The 27480-nt window shown below is 38.4% G+C and overlaps 1 protein-coding gene across 1 annotated transcript in view; it reads right to left on the minus strand.

Annotated features, from left to right (window-relative positions):
* Nucleotides 1–27480, minus strand: part of NOTCH4 (notch receptor 4) — a 563400-nt gene that overhangs the window by 69842 nt on the left and 466078 nt on the right. Inside the window, exons 27-28 of the mRNA XM_044083199.1 lie at nucleotides 16839–17055; nucleotides 7846–7936 (exon numbers count right to left, since the gene is read on the minus strand). Of these exons, the coding sequence (XP_043939134.1) occupies nucleotides 7846–7936; nucleotides 16839–17055 (308 nt within the window). The remainder of the gene's footprint in view (nucleotides 1–7845; nucleotides 7937–16838; nucleotides 17056–27480) is intronic.

Genomic DNA, 27480 nt, shown 5'->3' on the forward strand with positions numbered 1-27480 from the left:
ATACATGGTAAAATCTGCTTGTATATAAATCTTACTAACTCGCTAATATGAATACATTTTTAAACTGAACAGTATCAGCCATTTTAATTTACTCTACTGTAGTAATAGAATTCTGCTATAAGCAACTTTCATTTTGATGCAATTCAAAAAAATGTCTCCGAACTTCTCATATGGCTCTTTTTTATTAAGGATAAAAAGATTTTAGCATGTAACTCTCAAACAGAATTGGTGTTTTTTTCTCCAATCCTTGCAGCTTTTGTTTTAGCATATCTTTTTTATTAAACATGTTTTGGCTTTCTCAGAACAGTTGTAGGGTAATTATTTTACTAATTCAATAACTGCACTAGTTGAATATTAACCCTACAGCTTTCAATTAGAATGAATGGGGTTTGGAATCCTGGTGGGACATGGTATTCCTTGGCACGGCTTTTCACTTTCATCCCTTCCCCATAGTAAAAGGATATGCATAGCCAATCCATGTTCACTTACTATGCAGCAGTGTAAGCAGACAAGTCAGTTGTTTACATTCAACTGATCTCTCTGCTTAGCAGACTTTTGTGGTAATTTCTGTGTAGACTGCTGAAATGTGCAGAGGGAGTGCTGCAGGTGTCAGCAATCACTTCCTGTCATGGACGGTCACAGCAGTGGTTTTATGGTTAGTATGAGAAAATCAGCTTCTCTACGCGTTAACATTATTTGTCATTGCTGAGATCTGAAAAAAAAAAAGTAGGTGTGTGTTTTTGTTCCTTTTGCAATAAACTGCAGCTACACTGATTATACAGCAGATGTAGAAAAAGAGTTGTGATTGCTGGCATGGGGTCCATGTCAAAAAGAAGGGCAAAATCCCCCAGCATTTCTGCAGGACACCCTGATGTGTGAACGTGAGTCTGATTATTAAGTGCAGGAAGGAAGGAAGTGGCTGTATTTATATGTAGGGGTGAGGAAGATCTAAGTTGCTCAATGAAGAGTGTGTATACAGGCCCACTTCCATTTCATCTGTGTATTTCTTTTCTGGCTAAAATAGTTTTTCGTGAGCTGGAAGCAAACCAAAGCAGTGTAGTTATAGAGAATATCTGTATGACTGTCAGTGTTTGAGAAAAGTGCAGGACACATACTCTGAGGTTTCAGTTTGGAGGCAAATGTAATGTTTGTGCTTTCTCTATTTGAGAGGATGGGTGATAAATTGATAAAAAATATGCTCCCCATTGGTTTTTCAGGACCTCTGAGTGAGGGGGTACTAAGTGACACAGTGTGTATACTGGCATATATGTTCCATTCATCTGACTGTATTTTAGTTGTTTTTTTTCTAATTAAAAGTATTGGGTGGAATTTCCCTACACTGCCTTAGAATATCAAACAATTGCTGTTACTCAGATTAGGGACTGTCTGTGACTGAGGTGACATTAGGATAAATACTATCAGGTTGCACTTTGGAGGGAAGGCAGAGTCTGTATTGTTACTGTTTGGGTGGTGATATCTTCGGCCTTCTTAGGCGACAGAGAGAGAGAGAGAGTGCTTAAAACCTCAATGCCAGTGTGTGTGTATACTGGCATACCTCTGATTAGTTTTTACTGACTAAAGGAGATTATTGTGGGTATATAGTTCCCTACACTGATGACACTGAGGCAGTTCTGAAACACATCCATGTTGTTTCTAACTAAATTTTACAGGCAATAGTTTGAGGCAAAGGCAGAGACTATGTAACGACTCATGGTTGGGGTGCTTTGTTAAAGAAGGAAGGAGTAAGGTCTTCCAACAGCTCTGTAGGACCCCATGGAGTGTGGAATCAAATTACCACCTGGAGTTAGGAAGGGTCTGCATTTTGATTATGGTGGGCATGCCTATCAACTTCTTTGCTCAAGAATGGAAAAGGCCAAAAAATAATGGGGGAGAAAGCACAGGCACAATTTTTAAATATTTCTGTAATTCACTTAAAACAGTTAATAGTACAAATGTTTTTGCATACGGATTTCTGAGAAAAAAGAAGGACGAATGTTTAATGTTTTGCTTTAATGAATGTGTATAATCCTAAGTAATTTGCCAGAAAAATCAAAAATGTTGCCTGGTACAAGGCAAAAATATGAAGTAAAATCAGGGAGAGCTGAGGGGTATTCTGGTGAGGACAGACCATACTAGGTGATCCAGTGTCAGAATGTGAAGTTTATTGTTAGTTAAAAATGCAGAAGAAAGCATTAAGTGCCACCAATGTACTTGAAGAGATGCTTACTGACAGTGACTCACTTGAACTGGCATCTAGTGAGTTACTAAGTGTACCACCTGACACTGACGGAGAGCACACACAGGTGATTGTGTAGGGGTTCTCAGGTTCCAGCACAAATGATATTTGTAGTAATTACTGCAGACCATGAATCTTCAGAAGACATAGATGATAAAGATGCAGTCTTTCCGCTTTTCACAGTTAGGGGTCACTACAGCGGAACTCTGGTCCGCTAATGATTGGCAGTGGATTTTTATGGTGCCGAGTTGCCAGCCCGATGCCCAACCTTCAAAGAAGGCACATCCATGATAAAGCTAAATCTGCATTTTCCTTTCTTTTTCTTTTCACTGTCTACATCTAATAATTCAATGACTAATCTGCTCACTAGACAATACTACATTATGCTACTTGGGAAAGATAGGTCATTATTGTAAATACTTAAATGTACTAGTTGTATTTACTTCACTTTCTTTTATTTTTATTAGTTATGCATTTTACCTGATTACTGTATATGTAATTTTTGCTTATGTTGTATTGCTGCACTGTTTTTCTTGGGTTTTGTATATTGCCTACTATGTTATCTCTTTATGTTTGTATTGCTGGAGCTTTTCTCCTTGGGTCTGCACTGAAAACGGGCCATTGGCTCAGATGGGCTAACTTGGTTAACAAATGCCAAATAAATAAATAAATAAAATAAGATATCAGGATTTCAAAGTGGACAAAGGTCAGATACACTGGTGATTTTGCAGCATAGGGTTAATTCATCAGACTTCAACAAACAAGTCACTTAAAACCTTTATGGTGTGTCTGCAATCTGTCAGAGCCATTTCAGTTCATTGGTAACTCTGGCATCAACCTCATTCACTAATACTATTTGAATGTTTCTGAATACTTTATTAAGACTGGCCTGGGAAGGAGTCAAGACCTCATCACACTAATTTGTGCCAACACAGATATGCAACACAGATTCTAAGAAATGAAAACGTATCCCATCTATATCTTGAGAAACACCTGTCTCCATAAGAACTGCATGCATTCCTGGGGAATTCCTTCTAAATGAGGAAAATTAGAATGTCACAGATGTACATTTACCGGTCCATTGATCCATTGCTCTCAAAACCAGATTTTCATTACCTTATGAGTAGGGATCATTTCCTATATATGCAGAAATGTCTGAATTTCAGTAGCTATGAAGATTCCACACATTCATTCTTTAGGAAAAAAGCTCAAATCACTCATTTCCTACAGAAAGGATGGAAAGTACAGAGCTGTAGAGCAGTCCCTTCTCCTATTAAAAGATTAGCTTGGGTTTAAACAGTACATATATTTAAAAAATATGTATGTTTGGAAATAAAATGCATGAGTTTTGTGAAAGATCCAACACTGTAAGTACTGAAGGTTAAGTGGGTAATGTCACTGAAAGTTTAGATTAATCAGCAGTAGAAGCTATAACAGAGCAAGAAGCAGCTGAATCTGTAACTAGAACCAGTAATCAGAACACTGACATGCTCTGTGAGCTGCCCCTAACCATCAGTCAGAGTAGTAATGCACAGTATGACCTGCTCCTGACCAGTGGTCAGACCAGTGATGTGCTGTGTGACCTGCCCCTAACCATCAGTCAGAGTAGTAATGCACTGTATGACCTGTTCCTGACCAGTGGTCAGAACAGTGATGTGCTGTGTGACCTGCCCCTAACCATCAGAGTAGTAATGCACAGTATGACCTGCTCCTGACCGGTGGTTAGAACAGTGATGTGCTGTGTGACCTGCCCCTAACCATCAGTCAGAGTAGTAATGCACAGTATGACCTGCTCCTGACCAGTGGTCAGAACCGTGATGTGCTGTGTGACCTGCCACTAACTGACAGTCAGAGCAGCAAGGGAAAGTGTCACCTGCCTTAACCAGCAGTCAGAGCAATAAGGGACAGTGTGACCTGCCCTAATCAGTGGTCAGAGCAGTGATGTACTGTGAGACCTGCTCCAAACCGGTAGTCAGAGAAGTAAGGGACAGTGTGACCTGCCCCTGACCAGTGGTCAGAGAAGTGATGTGCTGTGTGACCTGCCTCTAATCATCAGTCAGAACAGCAAGGGACAGTGTGATCTGCCCCTAATCAGATGTTAGAGCAGTAAGGGAAAGTGTTACCCAGAGGCATGGGTTGGTTAGGATGAAGGGGCAGCTGTTTCCGTCCCCAGGTGTCAGGGGGCATGATTGGTAGATGCTCAGGTGCTAGTGCAGTATTGGCACTCAGAAACACCAACACTATTTCTGTGGTCAGGGCTAAAGAGCTTCAGTGCTCTGGCTGTGGTATTTTGACTGTAGCAAGTTACTTGTTATGTTTGCAGTGAGCAGTTTGCTACAGTTTACAAACAATAATTTTTTGTCTTTTTTGCTCTTCAGTTTAGAGTTGAGTGAGGGGCAGACTGGGGAGCTGCACAAGGCATCATAACACCTAGCTGTGGCTCTGGTGTGACCAGCACCTAACCAGTGGTCGAAGTAGTGATGCGGAATGTGAGCAGTCTCTAACCAGTAGTCAGAACAGGGATGCAGCGTATCTGGCCCCTAACCAGTGGTCAGGGCCATGATGTACAATATGACTGGCCCAGAACCAGTGGTCAGATCAGTGATGCACAATGTGACCATTAATAAGCAATGGTCAGAGCAGTGATGCACAGTGTGACCGCTAATAAGCAGTGGTCAGAGCAGTGATGCACAGTGAGACCAGTCCTAAATCAGTGGTCAGAGCAGTGATGCAGAGTGTGAGCAGCCCCAAACCAGTGGGCAGAGCAATGATGCACAGTGTGACCAGCCCTGAACACATGGTCAGAGCAGTAATGCACAGTGTGAGCAGTACAGTCAGTAGCCAGTGGGGATATTATTTTTAGACCAGTTTTACTCCAGCACTAAACCTGCACTCGATCTATACAGCCTGCAGAGTTCTGTGGAATAGTAGACCAAAGCACGTGAGATATACTTCCACAGTTCTACCAAAGCAGGTCAGGTGTATCTCCACAGTTCTACCAAATCAGGTCAGGTATACCTCCACAGTTCTACCAAAGCAGGTCAGGTATGCTTCCACACTTCTGAGAAGGAAATTTAGATGCTGGCAACAGCATTAGTTACATAGTTTCAGACATGCCACAAAATTAGAGCAATAATATAGCATTCCAGACCCAAAGCAAAACAATCTGTGTACATGCTACTCACCATACATAAGGATTGAATAGTATATATTGCACAAGGCCTAATGGCAGTTTGAAACTTAAATCAGATACTGGTGCCACATACAATATCAGAATTGGGGGAAGTGGGGGATATGAATGACCAAATGCTTAGAATATATGAATGTGCACAGAAGACCAGGATCTGGACCAAGAAGCTTTTTTTCACATTCTGGACATAGCTGCATATGACTCTTTTGTAACCTACCAAAATAAAGGAGGTACATGTAACCACTACATGAATATAGAAATGGTAGTACAGGGAGTTCAGGATATAGGCCATGATTCTCATTCCACTTTTGCTTACAGTGCTGATACTAACTTTTATCTTCTAAGCACACATGTCTTAGATAAAGTACCACAAACCTTTAAAAAAAAAAAAAAAAAAAAAAAAAGAAAACGGATCTACTGCAGTAAACCAAAATACCACTTATCTGAATTGCAAATAACAGAGATGAAAAAAACAAAACTGCATTTTAACAAACGTGCACATCAGCAAAACAGATTCCCGGGAAAAGAACCACTTGGCCAACATGGGGAAATTTGTCCTTTTCCCCACTATAGTGGATTTCAGAGTTGGTATATACAGTTAGGGGGGTATGGGAGGTGAAGCCCCCCCCTTTGATGTGCTTTTTTTTATGTTGGCCAAGTGGTTCTTTTCCCGAGAATCTGTTTCAATGATGTGCACATTTGTTAAAATGTGGTTTTGGTTTTGTCATCTCAGTTATTTGCAATTTGGGTAAGTGGTATTTCGTTCTACTAAAGTAGACCCAAAAAACATAACCCAGCAAGAATGTGTAGTGCGTGTATAGTTTGATCTGTCAGGATCTCACTAGAATGTGCTAGGAGGGACAAAGGGGAGCATCAGAAAGATGATACAACTCTGTAGACTGCAGTGTTGTCATGTAAAGAGCCACACTAAAAATACAATGGAATATCATACACATCAGAGACCTCATACTTATTCTCTGTGTAAGGCCATAGCTTCCACTGGGTGAGGCGATCTGACCTCTGCTGAAATCACAAGATAAAGCTGATGTCCAGAATATATGCAAACTAGCTCTCATTACACCACAAGTACATAAAAAAATCAAACTCAGTGAATATAGGGTGGGATCTAAACTGCAGTTAGTCATAAAACAATGTGCTTCTGTGCAAGTCAGGACTGTGAAGCAGAAAAATCCTTATGGGGCAGAATGTCATTATAGGGTGTGTTTTGTACAAAAGTATTGTATTAGAATTTTTTGAAGCTTTTATTATGAATTGTTGCAGGGAGAACTACTGACTTTGGCTTCAAACATAGGTTCCAAATGAAGTGTTTCAGAGGACATTTAGTGTCAAAGTCGGGTTTTATATACAATTTTTATTAGGGGATATTTGATATGAAGGGAATATGAACTATTCCAGCAAAGTGATGGATTTGAGGAAACAGAGAAGGTTTTTAAATGGAAATTAGCATCCAAACTAATTGCAGTTTTGTTCCTTCAAGTTTCAAAACTTATATATTCATATGTTCATATACTCAAAAAGTAAAAGTAGAGATACCAGGAGTAGAATGGTAATTGTTCCTTGAAAATTAAGCCCTACACTAAGGATTATTCCTTTAACCATGCCTCTTAACTACTGTGATTTAGGCATAGCACTATGAATTTTAAAGCCACATTTTATCTTTTTCCTCTAAGATTTTCACCTTTTTCCTAATAAAGATATATCTGTTTAAGGGTATATACACGTTAAATAACTGAAATAAGCCTATATGAAGATTCCTTATCACAAGCTATATGGGGGCTTAGTATATAAATACATTGTATTCCAAAAATTAAGAAAGTGCTCCTCTTTTGGGCCCTCTGCTATGATTTTTAAAGAAGAGTGCTATGATTTTTAATTCTGAGAGGTTGAGAGGTACACTTTTAACATCATTATAACTATTACTTCAGAATCCGTTCTAAAATTATTTTTCCAGTAAAATGGTTTTAATATTACTGAATCATCATTTTGCATGTAATATTAAAACTTTATAATTTGGTAATTGTTCAGCATAAAATGTGGCAGGATCATAGTTGTGTCTTTGTATGATTACCAGCATAAAAAACAGGAAAGTGGGAAGCTCCTAATGTGATGTACTAATATTCCTTAGTATAAAACAATATTCATACAGGTATAATGAAATCTAGTGTTTGACATTTCACACGTTCACAGGTACAATGAAACATACAACATTGTGTTGGCCATGGCTGCATATACACCTAGAAACATCAATGTAATTTCAGCTTTCGGCCCTTCTGACTGGTAAGCGAATGAAAAAGAAAACGACAGTGGTGATAACATTTTGTCAACAAGTCTAGACTTTTACCAGTTTATAAGACTATATGAAAATTCAAACGCAGAAAAGAAACTTAGTATTTCTTACTTTCATCCGTTTACTGGGTGGCTGCCCATCTGCGGTGGGATTTTGGAAAATGTCCGAATCGTCATCACAGTCTGCTTCATGATGCAGAGGCCTGAGGAAGTAGAGTAAAAAGCACTGAAAAAAGTTCTAGACAGAGGGCTGCAAACCTTTACAACTGAAAGTGATGTAACAACCTGCACTACCTTTGTTCACAAACACACATCACACACATGGACATGCACACATACAGATATTTGCACGTAAACACACACGTGTAGACACACACGTGTAGACACACACACACACACACACACACACACACACACACACACACACACACACACACACACACACACACACAGAAAAACATGGAAAATACTAACTCTTTTCCCTTAAATAACTCTTCTCTAATCCTAACCTATCAACACTTGCACAGACACCCACCCCCCCAACACCAAAATACTTATCCTTGTCAACAAAATAAACTCAATAAAATTATCTATCAGTATAATTAACTGTTGATATAATGAACTGGAACCACTTTAGCTTATATTATTAATGGCTCTATTCAAACTACTTTACATTAAAAAAATATGGAAACAAAATGAAAAATAACATGGTTTTTCATTTCCAAAACAGGCAAAATAATAGTGAACTTCACAAAGCCACAGCCATATATTCACTGTACTACTTTAACCAATACGTCTATGTAATATGCTCTTGCTGTTCATTAAAACCAAATGCCAGATCACACTTTTGATCCCTCCCTTATATGTCCCATAATATATGTGAGGCTTTTTTCCTGGGCAAAATTCTTGTGCTCCATCACGCCACTCCCCTTATGTCCCCTATGTATTTCCCTAAATCTTCTCCCTTCCCAACTTATTCTGCCCTTGCATATGCACTAAACTCAGCAATCACTTTTCTCTTTCCTATGCTCTTCCCTGACTTTACTGATCTTTGAATGCACACATACCCTCCCCACCAAAAAAAATTATCTGTTCAGTATTTGTTTATCAATTTCATCTAAATAATGTCACTATTACACATACCCATAGACTCCATGACCTCTGATGTAGCCCTAATGGACCTGTTGCAACTCTGCAAAACACATTTTATCAGGAACATTCACTCCAGGGACCTAAACCTTGCCTGCAACATAAATAGGACATGCTGGAGGGACAAGTATGTGTCTCAGAAGCTCCCCCTTCTCTGCAACAGGTTTCCCATCCATATGAAGCAGATTTCTTCCCTAATCCAATTCAAGTGTAAATTGGACAGTTGAATGGGGAACAGGAAATTCATCCCTGGTTTGGCACCCGTGGCTTTATTAGAGAGCAGAAGCTTGTAAATGTTCAGCTACTCATGCCTAAGTCATATATACCGTCCAAAACTCTTGGGGACCAAAACCTAACAAATGTTACTGAGAAGCATAGAGAGGCTTAAAAGGCCCCTTGGTTGATAGCCTAGTATTCTACTATGATACCACAAGACTGTAACACTATGATAGTGTGACACTGGAGCACTATGGTACTATACCACTGTGACACTAGGATGCCATGACACCATCACACTCTGACACTAGGATACCATGACACTGTGACACTATGATACCATACCACTGTGACACTAGGATACCATGACACTGTGACACTATGATACCATACCACTGTGACACTAGGATACCATACCACTGTGACACTAGGATACCATACCACTGTGACACTAGGATACCATACCACTGTGACACTAGGATACCATAACACTGTGACACTATGATACCATCATACTCTGACACTATTATACTATGAAAAGGAAAGGCCCATCTATGCTCCCTCCACACCACAGCCAAAATATCTGGTTATACCATCCTCACAGTAAACTCTTTGTTGACTGTTGACTCATCTACTATGACATGTGGATATGTGCCTGCCGTGTTTGTGTATATTGGGTTGAAAACGCCCTACAGAATCTGGACTTCGTGACACTTGGTAGCTAGTTAGTGGTCACCCCTTCTCCTTATTGTCTTGTTTTGTACTCATGAGATTTGAGAGTAGCTGTCACACGTATCCAATGACTTCTTTTTAATGCCTTACCTGATAGACTGTATCTAGTGTCAATGCCATACCTTCTGGACTTTTCTGCCAGAGTAAAGATGTCCTGTTTAGTCACTTACAGCAGCTTAAGCCCCCCTACCCACTTGTAGTGGCAGGTCAGCTCTGCCTAAGTGATCTCAATGTGTCCTATTTTCAGTCTTCACATTCAGATCCTCCATCTTCCTTTACAGTGTACTCTTGTGGAAGTCATGGTATGCAATCCCACCTCTTCCTTCATTCAGTTTACCTTCCTGTTAATAACTGCTGGCAACATTCATCTTGCTTGACATACTTTTCCTTAGGATGGATACTTCTGCCACAATATCCTTAAGATTTTCAGCAACTGCCCAAGTGTCTTTTCCATCAATTCATTGTTGCTTAACATTTTTCTGCAGTCACTCTTGGCATTTTTCTGCCAGGACAGTTCTTTCAGCTGCTGATGGTTTAAAATTTTAGATGTTATTCCTTGAAGGTGGTCACACCGAGGTGCTAGAATAAATTTTTGCTTTTTACTATATGGTTTTGTGGTTTCCTGAAGTTTTCCATTGTGAGCAGAATTGCTTATACATTTGGACAATAGTTTCTGTAATAAATTACACTTCAGTCTACCAAGGGGAACAAAAGTAGCACAATTAGGCTGTCATGCTGTCCAGGGTTATTTGCACTCCCTTCAGAAATGTTCAAGCTTGGCCTAAAGTTCATGAAAAGCATTGCTTCCATTAACTTAGTCATTATAAGAACTGTATTTCAGTAAATCAGTAAGAAATTATCTGCTTTGAGTGGTAATGAATTTCATTAGGCACTCCTAATCTTCACTGTTTTTTAACACAATTTCATAAACCTTTCTTCTAAACCATTATAGATGAATAATGGGGACCATGTGTGAAATGCTTTCTGCTGCTTAGGTTTTGAAGGTTGTAAACACTTTCTGAAGTAAACTATCAGCAACCAACAAGATGCTGTGGTAGGCTATTCCTTGTGGACTTTGTAGCACTGCAGGAGTTTTTAATGAGGTAATTAACTCTATGCAAATAACCTCTGGCCATTCAGAGTAAGGATCTATAGCAGTTCACAATAGTGAGTCCATAAATATCACTATGTCATCAGTATGGAAGAACTAGGGGTGTAAAGGTGATTATGGAGGTCCAAACTGAGCCATTTTTTTATCCAATAAAATAACAATGCATTTATCACTTTCAAATTACCATACAAAACTATGAGTTCGAGATTTCATTTTCACAGTCTCCAAATTTCCCTCATATATTGTGTCCAACACTCTGCCTTGAAAGTTGGGTGGAATTGTCATTCTTAAACTACTTAAAATTCGTCGGCATGGATAATTGTGTCTTACCAACTGCAAATACAGAATACAGTAAATTGTCTAGTCCAGGCAAGCCCTTTATGCCAATAGTATATCCCTTTGACAAAACTTTACATTTATCATACATTAGTCTAATTGCCGAAAGAGACAGCAATCCTATACAGTCTGCCATTTTAACTCCCTTAACATTTTACCTCTCCCCCATTTTTCCCAGCCCTTACCATTTTTCCACTTATCGTACCTTTCTGAATGCTTCTGTGGATTTATTCTCCATCACCCATTCCAAATGCCTCTGTGGATTTACTCTCCAACACCCATTTCAGAAGTCCATTTTATGATTCCACAACCTTCTCTGTGGAAACAGTGGTTTCAGAGATCCAGAGGGTAGTTAGTCCCTGCAATCTGCTGCATGTAGTTCCTCCTTTCCCCTTTGTCTTTCCTCTTCAGAAAGACCCCTTCACATCTCGCTGACATGACCTTTTGCACAAATGTAATGTCATCGCCTAGTTCTGGCATCTTAGTTGCTCTTATAAAGCCACCACAATAGTTAACCTGCATTATGATGCTACACAGTCCCTTTGAATACAGTCTCAGGAGAATGTACTTAGAAAAAACAATGCCAAATGCTATTGCTGTGTTACTGTCATTACAAGCAACCATTTTCATGGGGTGAAAAGATAGATATCAATGGCTGCTGATCCATTACCGGTGTGCATTTTTTGATGTACAGATATTGATTACATTTTTTTACTTCACAGGTCAAGCTAAATGTCTCAGATTGTATTTCACTCCCTGATCAGACTGAAGGCCTGTCTGTCAGTTTATTCAAAAGTATGTTTGGCTTTCTTTAAAGACCTTGAATCAAACATGATATGTCTGCCTATGCTATCCAACAACATTAAGCCACTGAACAGTACCTATTCCATATGGCTGATTATTACAGGCAGACTTAGCTCATCCAATCTAGAACAACAGCAAGCAAATTAACACCTTTACTTCCTGAGATCTTCTAAGCCAGGAAATTCCTTGCTTCCCGAGAGCTTTTCTCCAAATTCTCTACTGCAAACACACTTCATTAGATTTATAATATCTGATAAATGGTATGAGTTAAAAATTTAAAATATAATACCTGTTTGGTAGGCAATGGGCTATAAATTGGTATTAAAACCAACGGTTGGTCTGTCTGTTTGTAGGTGCTGATTTTATATTGCAGATTTTTTAAAAAATGTATATTGTTTGCCATGAAGTACTAGTGTTACATTAAACAAAGGGTTATATCTCTGTAATTGTACATGATTGATCTGAGATATCAGTGACAAATATTCTTATGTAAAACCTGACAATCATATAGTCATTCAATGTATTCATATACAACCCATGTAACAGTTATTTTTAATTTAAACTGTTGTGAATGATGTAACTGATGGCAAGGATGTCTGAATAATGGAACTCTTACTCATGAACGAATCTGGCTATAAATGCTGAAACAATGCAAATGATATCCATGATGTCTGTATAATGGAGCTTTTCTCTCCGGGCATCCTCTGGAAAAAGAACACTGCTCCATTGTACTTTTCTGGTAAATGAATGCCACTAAATAATAAATAGCTTTCTAGTGGAAAAATAATAGATAATGAGGCTACAGTATCTAACTTCAGTTTTCAGTGGGTCTATATCATATGAGCGAATCGCACAAATTGTAAATGCTCATAATATCAAACATACCGGACCTCAAACTTCCTATTGTGGGGGGCTGTGCCCCCCCCCCCCCGCTAAATATATATTCCAACTCTGAGATTGCACTACAGTGAGGAAAGGGCAAATATCCCATTCTTCACTGTACCGCAATCTCAGAAAAAGCACTTCGAGGTCCAGTACACTCGATATTATGAGTGTTCACAATTTGTGCGATTTGATAATATGATATAGACACATTTTCAGTTTACCCCTGCCACCTCTGGGAGAAGCCATATGATTTTATGGTCTCTTTCAGTGGCATTTTGTAATTCTAAGCACAGTATCTCTTATGGTTCAGCTTTTGCATCATTTCATGTTATCTGAATCAGTTTCACTCTAGGTATTGCCCACTTTGTGCATCTTACCTATTTTCTGTGAATTTTTATGCATTTTCATTTGTTACCATTTGTCAAGGTGACCATTTTGCTACATGACCTAAACTGGGACACTTAAGCTGCAGCCTATTTATAGGCCTACAGCCCTACACTAATCCCTGCGCCATACATGTGGAACATGCCTTGCAACATTAAATTCAAAGATTCTGGGGGACATCTTTACAAACACAGGGACCGATCTTAAAATATTCCTTTTCTAACCTTAGAAAGTTGCTAGAATAACAGGATTTTGTGTTAGTGTGCATTTTCTGAAGAATATGAAGCCTACAACTCAAAAGTATGACATTATTTAGTTGGTTCAGTCCTCAATGATTTACCAGAAAACCATAATTTTTATGAGGATCAGACACAGACCAAAAATATGAGGCAAAAATCTGGACATTCTGGACAGTTGAGAGGTATGCTATGCACCAAGAGAATTGACTATATAGGTAATTTGCTGAGAAAACAATTTTCTTCTCTGTTCATTACCAGTGTGTCTGTTACGCAGAACACATTCCATGGAATCCACATAGTGTGATACTGGGTGAGGAAGCGTCACAGAGCAGTCAATAGTGGGGGGGGGGACCAAAAATAGGGACACATTTTAAATACTGCTTTTACAAACTTAGAAAGTTGATAGAATAGCAGGTTTTACATTAGCACAAATTTTCTGAAAGGTATTTAAGTCTGAAACTCAAATGTCTGTCAATATTTTCTGACGTAAATACTCAATGATTTGCCAACTATTTGCTAGAAATCCATAATTTTATGAGAAATGGACCAAAACTATGAAGTAAAAATCTGGACGTTCTGCAAAAATCTGTACAGTTAAGAGCATACCTCACAAGTTCCCAGCACAAGAAATTTGGACAAAGCCAAAAATAATGGGGGGACAAAGACCCAAAAATATGCATACATTTTAAATATTGATAATATAAACTTAGAAAGTTACTAGAATAAAAGGTGTTGTGTTAACATGAATTACCTGAAGGATATGACGATCAAATGTCTAATTATTTATTGACTTACAAGAAAACCATAAGTTTTATGAGGAACAGACTTAAAATATGAGTCAAAAATCTCGACATTCTGTGAAAATCTGAGAAGTATTTTAAGAGGTATGATTGAGAGAGAGAGTGAGAGCGGCAGACTGTGTATGTGAGATATTGGGAGAGAGTGAGAGCAATTGTGAGTTAATGAATATATGAATGAGAAAATGTGTGTGTGTGAGAAATTGGGAGAGAGTGAGAGTGATGTGTGAGTGACTGCATGTATGAACGAGGGAGTGACTGTTTGTGTGTGAGAGATCAGGAGAGTGAGAGCGATCGTGTGCGAGTGAATACATGTATGAATGATGAAGTGACTATGCGTGTCTATGCGTGCGTGCATGTGTGTGTGTGTGAGATCGGGACAGAGTGAGAGCGATTGAGCAACATTGTGTGTGTGAGAGAGAGAGTGAAGAGTGACAGCGAGCATGCGATCCCCTAGCAGCTATTAAGATGTTTGTGCATACTTCTCAACCTCTTACAGCAAGAAATCTGGACAAGGCTATAAATATATATGGGTGTGTGTCTGTGTGTGTGTGTGTGTGTGTGTGTGTGTGTGTGTGTGTGTGTGTGTGTGTGTGTCAGAGAGAGAAAGAGATGAGTGAGAGTAATCCTTGGCAGCAGCATCAAGAGGTTTGTGTAACTAACAGTCTGCAACATTCATTTTATCTCATTTAAATTTGTTTGGGGGGGGGGGCAAGTAAACATTTGCTAAAGTAATCCGCTCTGCCATCCAATAGACACAGATCGTATGTACCTGCTCAGCTTATATATTTTCTTCTTGGATTACTAAAGGAGCTCCTCTTCTTATCATGGATATAACTCTCCCACCACCTGCCTTGTCTATAGTCTGACTGTGGATCTAACAGAATCTTTTGTCGTCCACGAAACTGCCTGAAGTTTTTGTTTTGGTTCACTCACTGAAGCAGCACTACGAATGCTAGAAACCATTCAGACTAAACTGGGACATTTCTGCTTCCCAAAGACAATGTTTGGGATTCCAGAACAGAGACTTCCAAACTGGGACTGTCCTGGAAAAACTGGGACCGTTGGTCACCTTGCCATTTGTGCTTCTTTACCATTCTTTAAGTCATATTCTCTTTCAATGTATCCTTTCTTCTGGAACTTTCTTTAATTTTTTATTTGACTCTACCATCACAAGTTATTCTTAATCTCTTGCCACAACAAAAACCTGCTTGCTTTCATGTGCATTACAGGTTAATTTATTAGCAGTGGACACAATCTGATCTTGCTGTAGCTCAACAGCACATTGCTTTTGCATCTGTTTACAGGCTGATTCACTAACAGTGCACTTTTGCATGTGTTTACACGGTGATTCACTAACAGTGCACAGAACCAAATCTTTTTGTAACTCACTAGCTATGGACAATGCTGTGTATAGTGCCCTCCCTAGTGTTAAGACTTTCTGTGGTTGCAGCTTTTCTTCTGTCTGCCCTGATGGTGCATGCTGCATATAAGTCTGTTTCTTTGTGCCTCATCTTGTCCTTCTACGGACTGACAATGTTGTTTTAATCTGCACATTTCTGACATATGCTGGACTTTTTTCATATATTCTTTTGTCCACTCTATGGAATCAGTATTGTTGTACAGGTTCTAAAGGTTTTTGGATCTCAGTGGTTTTGTAAATGTTTTGCAATCTGTATAAATGACTACTTTCCACTTGGCTTTTTTGGTGTCAGTCAGTATGCTGAACAGTATCCTACATATTTTGGTATTCATAATAATAAGCAAGCTTGGTACTTACTGTGTACCTTCAGTTTTGCAAGCTTCTTAATAAAGCTCCAGTATTTCAATAAGTGTTGACAATTCTTCATAGAACACTCCCTTTATATCACCATCAGACATAGGCATAATTGTTCAGCATATACCTTAGGGTTATGATAAATAATCATACAGAATTTAAAGTATGGTGAAGCCAACAATAACACTGCATTAATTATGTAAGTCGCTCCTTTATCAAGTAAAAATGCTGGTATTGCTTTAAAGACGTGGTCCTACATAAGTGATTTTTTTTTTTGCAGGGATATTGTTTCCTTTCCTACCTCCTTGCAGAATTTGAATGAAACAACATAGATTCTTTTGCAGATTATATTGATTAGTACATTACGATAAATAATGACTTGATTACTGAAGCAAAGGAATCTGACAACGTTTACATTTGTTATGTTCCACCATTTCTGATATACTTGTTATGTTAGTAGTCCTGTGCAAATAAGTCAGATAATTACAGAAATTACAATAATATGCAGAGACTGCTTTGATATTACGGCATTATTGTGCAAATATATAAGCCTCAGAGTACAGTGCAGTGTCAGGCCATGTATTCAGGTGCCATCTACTACCCAGTATGGCTGTGGTACAGTGATACTATGTTCCTTGGTCACTCTGATACCAACATGCATTTGGGCAAACTTACTTTAGTCCTATGGCATCTTCTCCCAGTGGTTCCCGCCGTCTTCGGTCATTGGAGACGCGATGTCTGGTAAAGCCAGCAGGAAGCCAGAGTGCACCATGCTTGCGTTTGTTTCGACGGGCAATTTGTGTCCCAATCAGCACTCCCAAGGTGATGGCCAAGCCGGCAGCAATTGAGCTGTAAATTAGTTCCCAACGAAATGGGCTACTCTCAGCAGGTTCTATCAGAAGGGAAAATAACGTTAGGTTACAAGGATGTAGAGGAATTGCTAATGCTTTTATATATTCTCTTCTAAACCACATGAGAGAAGAATAGCATTTTGCACAGCTCATCTGACTAAGTAAACATATTAAATAATCAGTTAATTTTATGTCAAATACGTTGCCATTCTTTCTGAAGGAAGTTTTGCCTGTTATAACAGTTGCTTGTTTTTTCTAGTAGTGTACCTTCCCTGAGGGATGTTACTGAATTGTGTTTATATGAGTGTGTAGATGGTTAGGTGAGAGAGAGGAAACTTTAAGTCTAAAGTGCATTGATGGGTCTCATACTAGGTCAATGTTGGGTAGTGCAGATTATATTAATTTTCTGTAGCTGTTTAAAAATATTTAAAGACGGATGACAATTAAATCTATAATGTCTAAAGTCGAGAAACATTTAGGCATGTGTGCCTGTTCAGTTTGATGTACAGGTTTATCAGGCCTGTATGATATGGAATCATATGAGGCTGCCCCCAAGCAATATATAAAGCTTTATTTTTCAATGGGGATGTTTCACTCTGACTTTAAGAACAATGATGAGGCTGCTGGGGTCTCATCTCAGGGGGTATTACCCATTCCTCAGTTGAAGAGTGGGCCAAAAGCTTTCCTGAGGGGAAACAGTCTTTGCCCGGTGGAGAATGAATGGGTCTGGGCTTATGCTGCAAATATGATTACTTTTGTTTATAGAACAGCTGAAGTGGGAGCTTGACTGTCATGCTGAATGGAATTTAAGAATAGCTTTTCTTGGTATTCAGGAATATTTTATGAATGTGATAGATATAATAAAAAAGTCTAATAACAGAGTGGTTACTGCTTATGCTCCTTATGTTGCTATATATGTTTGACCTTTATATTTATTACAGGTAACATGATACGAGTGGAGATATTTGTGACTTTTATATTATAGGAAGCGTGATATGAGTGAAGATACTTGTGACCTTTATATTTATTACAGCTAGCGTGATATGAGTGGAGATATTTTTTACCTTTATATTTATTATAGGAAGCGTGGTATAAGTGGAGATACTTGTGACTTTATATTTATTATAGGTAGCGTGATATGAGTGGAGATACTTGTGACCTTTATATTTATTAGAGGTAGTGTGATATGAGCAGAGATACTTGTGACCTTTATATTTATTATAGGTGGCGTGATATGAGTGGAGATACTTGTAACCTTTATATTTATTAAAGGTAGTGTGATATAAGTGGAGATACTTGTGACCTTTATATTTATTATAGGTAGTGTGATATGAGCGGTGATACTTGTGGCCATTATATTTATTAAAGGTAGTGTGATATGAGTGGAGATACTTGTGACCTTTATATTTATTAAAGGTAGTGTGATATGAGCGGTGATACTTGTGACCATTATATTTATTAAAGGTAGTGTGATATGAGTGGAGATACTTGTGACCTTTATATTTATTAAAGGTAGTGTGATATGAGTGGAGAATAAGCTATGGTGATAAATACAGGTAATGTGATATGAGTGGAGAATAAAGGGTGGTGATAAATCTTCTCTCTTCCTTGGTCACTAGTGTTGTGCAGCTGTTCAGATGATAGTTTTGCATATTATTTAGCACAGGTTGGTATGCTAATGCTTGGTGAATTGTGGGACTTAATTTATGTGAAATAGGTTGCTAGTCAGCTCTATAGTAAATATTGAGATAAGTCTTGGTAGAGTTATATGGTTGGTTGAGCTGCCCCAGATAGCAGATTTTTGTCATGTGATTTCCATATTGCAGGGGCACTAAGCTTTGGGTATCTTACAAAATAATGGGTATTTGATAATTAGCTGATGGAGGGGGTACCCTGAGTGTATACAGGAGGATTTACACATGTTTGAAGTAAGACTATTTTAAATTAAGTTTTAGATTCTAATGAAATCCCCAAGCTGGCCTATCTAAATAAGATGATAAGGAGATGTTGGGATCGCATTGGAAGTGGGATGGACACTAAGGTTGCTGGACGAAGAAGTAAAATATTTTATAGTCAACAAACAAAAGGCTTGATGGGCGGCCAAGGTGGTGCAGCGGTTAGCATTGCCGCCTCACAGCAACAGGTTCTCCGGTTCGATCCTTGGCTGGGGTGCCTTTTGTCTGGAGTCTGCATGTCCTCCCTGTGTTTGCGTGGGTTTCCTCTGGGTGCTCCAGTTTCCAAAGACAGGCTGTAGGTGGATTGGACACTCTAAATTGGCCCTAGGTGTGACTGTGTGCATGCGTTTGCCTTCTGTGGAAGGTTGGGCACCAGGCTGGCAACTCGACACTGTAAACTCCACTGCCAATCATGAGCGGGCAGGTGATCCGCTGGGGCGACCCCTAACCGGGAAAAGCGAAAGAAGAAAAAGAAGGCAAAAGGCTTGTTGTTTTATAACTATGATCAAAAGCTGTTTGTCTAATGAAAGATGATGGTGTTCTCTACCTGTCAGCCATTAATGAAGAAGGATGAGTACTCAAAGTCAGTAAGTAGGGTAAAAAGAGAGGTTTAAAGCATTTTATTATTACAAATATAATTCATTAATATGTAACTGAGATTCTACTTAAGCATGAATCTTAATAAAAAGTAAAATATATAAATAGACGTGACCAAGCTAAAGGTGTGGTGCTTATAAAATGAAACTGACATAAAAATAATAAAAAATAGTACCAAACCAACACAGCTGTCAAAAACAAGTTTATTTTATATAAAGGAAGTAAGTGCTTTTGCGATAATTCAAATCACTTCATCAGACTGACCTCAACTATCAAATACAACACATTTAAAAGAATAGCTAACCAATCAATTGCTAGCATTTTCTAGGTACCAATAAAAAGCCTAGCAGCAACCTAAAATAAGATAATATAGAACACTTAAATAAGCAGAAACAATGCTCTGCAATACATACAAATATATATTTTATATATATATATATATATATATATATATATATATATATATATAAATATAAAAAATAATAAAAAAAGAATATATACACACACCATTAAAACCCATTAATTGCACATGATAAAATGATCTATCAATGTTTCAATGGACGTGCCTTCAGAGAAGGTTTGAGTGATAGTACTCCATTTAGACCAGGTGGTCTATCTGCATTAAAAAACAGAATCCATTTTTGTTCAGCCATCTCCGTTAAATTTCTGACATCACCACCTCTTATCCCTTTGTTTATCATCTCTAATACCATAGGAGTTTATGAGCTTATGTGATAGAATGAATTATTTAAAGACACCTTTGAAAGTATATTAAGTATATTACTGCCTGATAAAAAGGAATGGAGAAGAAATACTTAGGGGAGCAAAAAGTATGACCAGAATGGTACAGGCAAAGGTTCGGTGTGTGAGTTGGGTAAATAACTGTAACTGGTGGATGGTGGGTCTCATGATTGGTGGAGATGGTTATTATTATATTTTAAAAGGCTGTTATGTTTGAATTGTTTCAGATTATAGTTCAAACAATTAGTTGGTTTCAGTAGGACACTGTACATCTTCTACAAAATCAGTAAATAGCAAAAATTATTTCTGATACATGGAAAGCATATGTTTTTTGATTATGGTACTGACATGATATTAAAGAAGTCGAATACTGTATACTGCCCTGCAATTTGACAGCTCATGGTGAAGTATCTGTCTGTCAGTTAATGCTGGTATTAGGAAGCATATTTTAGAATTAAAATGTTTTTTTTTTTTTTAATCACAGATGCATTATACATGATATTATTGTCTACAAAGTATAATAATAACACACCAGCCATAGTTCTTCATTGAATAGTGATGTATATTTTGTATGACTAGAATTCACACGCATATATTTATGCAATTTACATTTAAGGAAAGCATAAATAAAGGTAATTTTTTTATTAAAAACAGTCACAACAACAAATCTGTTAGGCTAACATGCATGGTTTTGTTGTAGCTGCAAGCCACTGCAACAAATGATTTCCCATAAGTTTCAGTGTACCAAAAGTTTTCTACAATATCTTTTTGTTATTGTGTACTCCAGACTAATGATCTGTTTAACATAATTTTTTTAGACTTTTTTGACATGTCATAGGATTCTGGATGTGTCAGTGTTTCTGCTGTGGATGATCAGCCTTAAAGTTTTTAATATTAGAAAGGATTTATGGCAGTTAAATGGGGCCTAAAATGCCACGCTGCAAAACATAGCTCCAATACAGCAAAACTCTCAATATATCAACTTAAAAACAAACAAATACAGAATATTTCTAGTGGGGCAAGCACATTTAAACTCTTCTTATGGGTGGTTATACTTCAACCCCCCAACTACTGTATATGTGTGAGATAAATCTGGGATTCCTTAGTCTTGGGGGTAAGTGGAAAATGTCCTTACTCCAAAATATTGCTATCTCAGAAGGAGTACAGCCACATGGCGTGACTGGATAAGAGACAATTAAATGCCTATAGTCACTTACTCAACAAAAATGCAAGTTCACAAAAAAGAAGAAAAAAAAAAGAGTGCTGTTGCCTGCACCCATGAAGAGAGATTTATTTATTTTACATTTGTTTTCCGGGATGGTCCAACTGGGTCAGAAAGAATCCATTTTCAGTGGATGCCCAGGAAGAAAAGCTGTAGTTACAGACAGCAAATGGCAAACTTTTTTGCATAGTGTAAGCAGTGCAGTATAGAATACATTATAAATGAGCAATAACAAAAACTGGTAATATAAATAGTACATTCATTAAGAAGGGGCATATGGCTAAAGCCTTTTTACAAGTTGTAGGTAAACATTATATTTACAGTAGAATATAATTACAGGTCATATCTACATAGTCGTGAGACTGGGGACAAGACATTTCTACATAGGAGGTGGTAAAACAGTAGTAAGCTGACTGTCGAATTGCCCTTATAGATAGCACGCATACATAGGTTTGGAAATGAGCTAAAAAATGTAGGGATAGTGAATGGGAATGAGGGAGTGTGGGACAGTTTGGCAGGATGGAGAGGGGTACAAGGTAGGTGGAGTGAAGTAGAGGAGTTAAGGGGGGGGTAGTCTTAGTGTGGAGATGTTAGTGTGGAGTTGAGGGAGTTGTTAGCTTGTAGAAAGGTAGAGAGTAGCCTGGATCTGTGTTCGGACATTGCCAAGAGTTATACATATGTTGTTTTAGTAACGTTTTGAAGGCTACAGGGTTGGACGTACTTCTTACTGGTAGTGGGGGTGAGTTCCAAGCTTTTGCTACATAGTGAGAGCACAGATTCTGTCCAGCAGTTTTATTGGGTTTGGAGATAGTGAGGAGCTTCTGCTCTTCGAACCTAAGGGTTCTGTTTGGGTTGTAAGGTTTAATGATATTGTTTAGGGTTGGACATGAGAGTGGTTTGTAGACCATGTGGTGGAGTGTTAATAAATGGATATAAAGTAGCTGACTGGGGAGTTCTAGCCAGTTTAGTTTTTGTAGTACTGTACAGTGATGTGTTCTGTTTTTTGCATTGGTGGCAAACTTGGCCACTTTGTTGTAACACTATTCCATTTTGGATCTAGTGGAGATGTGTAGGTTGGTAAGTATAGGTGTGCCACAGAGCAGTGGCTAGGTTAATTTTGGTACATGGTTTTAGGGGGTGTTTGTTTCTGTAAAGTGTCCCAAGTTTTTGGTGGGGTTTTCTTTATATTTTGTTGAACATGGAGATCATCTATGACAACACCTGGAAGTTTAGTGTGGTTATAATTTCAATAGTGGTATTGTCAGTAGAATAGATTTTGAAATTATTTAGTTCAATAGAGCAGTGTTTTGGCTGGAAAAGAAGCAGTTTAATTTTTTTATGGTTAAGAAACAGTTGATATTCACTGAACTGGGATTCTAGGGCAGAAAATGTTTGTTGAGTAATAGAGAGATGTTGGGGTAGTGTGGGTGAAGTGCAGATTATTGTAGAGTTGTCTACATATGGTATGAGTGTTCCAGTAGTGGAGGCGGTACATAGGTCATTTGTAAATATGTTGAAACGTAGGGGTTCTAAGGTAGATCCTTGTGTGACTCCAGTTGGGTTAAGTAGAAAGGGGGAGATTTGCCTGTTTTCGATTAAGTAACTGTGGACCCATTTTAGGGTAGGGGGGTTAGACCTAAATTAGAGAGCGTGTTTATGAGTAATGAAGGCAGAACAGTGTCAAATGCCTTTGAGAGGTGGAGAAATACAGCAGAGTCAAGGCAACCTGTATCTCTATCTCTGTTTGCTGATTCGATAAAAACTAGGAGGGCTACTGATGTACAAAGTCCTGGATGGGACTCATGCTGTATGTTTGTGAATAGGTTGTTTTGCTGTAAGTATTTCATAAGATGAAGATGAATACATTTCTCTATCATTTTGGAGATGACGGAAAGTAAGGCTATGGGTCGAAATTGTGTAAGGTCAGTGTAATTTCCTCCTTTGTGAATGGGGATTATATGGGACTTTTTCCAGATGTCAGGAACTATAGATTGAGATAGTGATTGATTGATTAGGATGCTGCCTGGATATGCTATGGAGTCAGCAGCTAATTTTAGGTATGAGGGAGGGAAGTTATCTGCAGCGGTGCCGAATGGTTTAAGTTTGTATAGTAATCTTTTTATGAGGCTTGTAGGTATAGGTTGCAGAGAGAAAGTGGTATGGTTTCTAGAAAGGGGTTTTGTGCGTTGAAGGTGGAGTGGGTCTGGGCCAGGGGAATCAATATCAGTCAGGGAAGTTGGATAGGATGAGGGGCAGGTGTTGGTGGTTTTAGCGATCAGATCAGCTATGGATTTTATGAGATGGATGTTAACGTGTTCAGGAATTTGAGATGGAGGGAGGGGTGTCGAGGGATATGCTGGGGTCAGTTTCAGTGCCTGAATGCAATAAGGTTCAGACTGAGGACCAGAATTGTTTTGGATTACTTTTATGTTCCTACTGTAGGTGTGTGTAGTAAATTTGTTTATCTCCGGTAACTTGTTTTTTACTTGGTTACAAAGTTGTTTAAAATGGATTAGATCTTATTCTTTTTCCTCTCTTTCCATATATTCTAAGCTTCATCCCTTTTTTCATTAACATTTTTACTGTTCTTGATTAGCCATGGGACAGGATTCTTTTTAATTCTTTTTAAACGGATTTGTGCTAAGGTATTGAGTAATGTTATGAAATTGTTGAAGTAGTGAACTGCCTCCTGTAATAGTGAACTGCCTCCTGTAATAGTGAACTGCCTCCTCAAATAGTGAACTCCCTCTACTAGGGGCAGCTCCTTTAGTGGTAACCAGTTTATTTTGCAAAGTAGTTCATTGAACTTTTCTTTTGGGAAGTTATTAAGGTTACGTACTGATTTTAGGGAGTGTGTTTTTGGTATGTGGGTGTTAGCTCGGATGGCAAAAGCTGGTAGGTGGTCACTTAGGGAGTATGGATATGTACTAGCTGAGGAAAAGTTAGAGGGATGTGATACTAGTATCCAGTCTAGGGTAGATGGTTGAGTGTACTGTTTATTATATGTAGTGAGGTTGATGATTAGTTAGAGGGATGTGATACTAGTATCCAGTCTAGGGTAGATGGTTGAGTGTACTGTTTATTATATGTAGTGAGGTTGATGATAAGTTAGAGGGATGTGATACTAGTATCCAGTCTAGGGTAGATTGTTGAGTGTACTGTTTATTATATGTAGTGAGGTTGATGATTAGTTAGAGGGATGTGATACTAGTATCCAGTCTAGGGTAGATGGTTGAGTGTACTGTTTATTATATGTAGTGAGGTTGATGATTAGTTAGAGGGATGTGATACTAGTATCCAGTCTAGGGTAGATGGTTGAGTGTACTGTTTATTATATGTAGTGAGGTTGATGATTAGTTAGAGGGATGTGATACTAGTATCCAGTCTAGGGTAGATGGTTGAGTGTACTGTTTATTATATGTAGCGAGGTTGATGATTAGTTAGAGGGATGTGATACTAGTATCCAGTCTAGGGTAGATGGTTGAGTGTACTGTTTATTATATGTAGTGAGGCTAATGATGATAAGTTAGAGGGATGTGATACTAGTATCCAGTCTAGGGTAGATGGTTGAGTGTACTGTTTATTATATGTAGTGAGGTTGATGATAAGTTAGAGGGATGTGATACTAGTATCCAGTCTAGGGTAGATGGTTGAGTGTACTGTTTATTATATGGAGTGAGGTTGATGATTAGTTAGAGGGATGTGATACTAGTATCCAGTCTAGGGTAGATGGTTGAGTGTACTGTTTATTATATGTAGTGAGGTTGATGATTAGTTAAAGGGATGTGATACTAGTATCCAGTCTAGGGTAGATTGTTGAGTGTACTGTTTATTATATGTAGTGAGGTTGATGATAAGTTAGAGGGATGTGATACTAGTATCCAGTCTAGGGTAGATGGTTGAGTGTACTGTTTATTATATGTAGTGAGGTTGATGATTAGTTAGAGGGATGTGATACTAGTATCCAGTCTAGGGTAGATGGTTGAGTGTACTGTTTATTATATGTAGTGAGGTTGATGATTAGTTAGAGGGATGTGATACTAGTATCCAGTCTAGGGTAGATGGTTGAGTGTACTGTTTATTATATGTAGTGAGGTTGATGATAAGTTAGAGGGATGTGATACTAGTATCCAGTCTAGGGTAGATGGTTGAGTGTACTGTTTATTATATGTAGTGAGGCTAATGATGATAAGTTAGAGGGATGTGATACTAGTATCCAGTCTAGGGTAGATGGTTGAGTGTACTGTTTATTACATGTAGTGAGGTTGATGATTAGTTAGAGGGATGTGATACTAGTATCCAGTCTAGGGTAGATGGTTGAGTGTACTGTTTATTATATGTAGTGAGGTTGATGATAAGTTAGAGGGATGTGATACTAGTATCCAGTCTAGGGTAGATTGTTGAGTGTACTGTTTATTATATGTAGTGAGGTTGATGATTAGTTAGAGTGATGTGATACTAATATCCAGTCTAGGGTAGATTGTTGAGTGTACTGTTTATTATATGTAGTGAGGTTGATGATAAGTTAGAGGGATGTGATACTAGTATCCAGTCTAGGGTAGATGGTTGAGTGTACTGTTTATTATATGTAGTGAGATTGATGATTAGTTGAGAAAAAACATATAGGTTGATGTTATTTGTCAGATGCTGGGATGATACATATTGCCAGTCTGTGGTAATGTCTCCTAAAAAACTGGTCTCATGTTTTATTGTTTGGGAAGTCCAGGATACAATGTGTATACAGAACAATGATGCAGATTTGCTTTGAATTATTTAGATTAAGGAAGGATATGGGTATTTCTGCTGTGGAAAAAGTAGGGGGTTTAGAAGTAAATGGTTTGATATTAAAGTTGGCTGGATAAAGTAGTGCTAAGCTCCGCCTCTCTGTTTTCAGTCTAGTCCAACTATGCTGCAGTTGGGAGGTAACAGCTCTGAGTCTTGTAGGTTGGGCTTTAGCCAGGTTTCAGTAAAGGCTAATAAGGCAGGGTGCATATTTTATTGCCTACACTTCTAATGTAAAGGGTCATAAAGTTTAGATCTTTAGTAGCAGTTATATTGGCTTGTTTTTATTTTTAGGACCAGAGTTAGGGTGAATGTCACCACATTATAACAAGAGAGAGATTATATAACAGAATATATTTATCTGTTTTTTAGTGAGGTAGATGTGAGAGGTAAGAGGAAAGGTTTATTGTGTGCAGAGTCTAGGTATTTTGGAATAGCATAATAGGGTAAGTTATACTGAGATACTTGTAAAGCTATGATGGAATGATTGGTGGTTGGAAGTAAATGTATATGTAGAGATAAAGGCTGTAGGGGTGAGTGGTGGGAGTGAGGTTGTGTGTGTGAGTATTGTCAATAAAGAGGTTATTGTAGCTAGTATTAATGTTTTTTGATGATAGTTCATGTTTGATTTGGGAGATTTTTAACTGTAGGGTATAAGGGGGAGTGAAAAGTAAGCAGGTGTTTGTAGCCTAGGGGAAGTGGTTGTATATTATAACAGGTTTGGGTTTGGAGGATAAATCCCTAACTGCAGGCCAGCTGACCCAAATTCCCAAATTCAGCTAGGGATTTATGCAGTTGAAGGATGGACATGCTGATACTGCGAGGAGGGATGGTGGTTCTCACCTGAATTGAATCGCTGATCTAATGGCAGGACCCTGTAGAAGGTCAGAAGCTTATTGTGCAGAGAGAGTGTGTGTGTGTGTGTGTGTGTGTGTGTGTGTGTGTGTGTGTGTGTGTGTGTGTGTGTGTGTATGTGGCTTCCTAAGCCAGTGATGGTAACCCCTGTTGGCACATATGGAGGTAACATATGTATAGAATAAGGCGGCATAGACAGCCCTCATGGGCGATGTGAGTGCTCACATCATCAGCCAGTGATGGGAGTTAGATTCATAAATGTTGGGATGCTGGCAAGAGCACAAAGCACCCTCACAGCTGTCTGAATGATGGCT

Source organism: Protopterus annectens, chromosome 9.part0, assembly GCF_019279795.1.
Source record: "Protopterus annectens isolate FY-2018-M chromosome 9.part0, PAN1.0, whole genome shotgun sequence".
Classification (NCBI taxonomy): Eukaryota; Metazoa; Chordata; order Ceratodontiformes; family Protopteridae; genus Protopterus; species Protopterus annectens.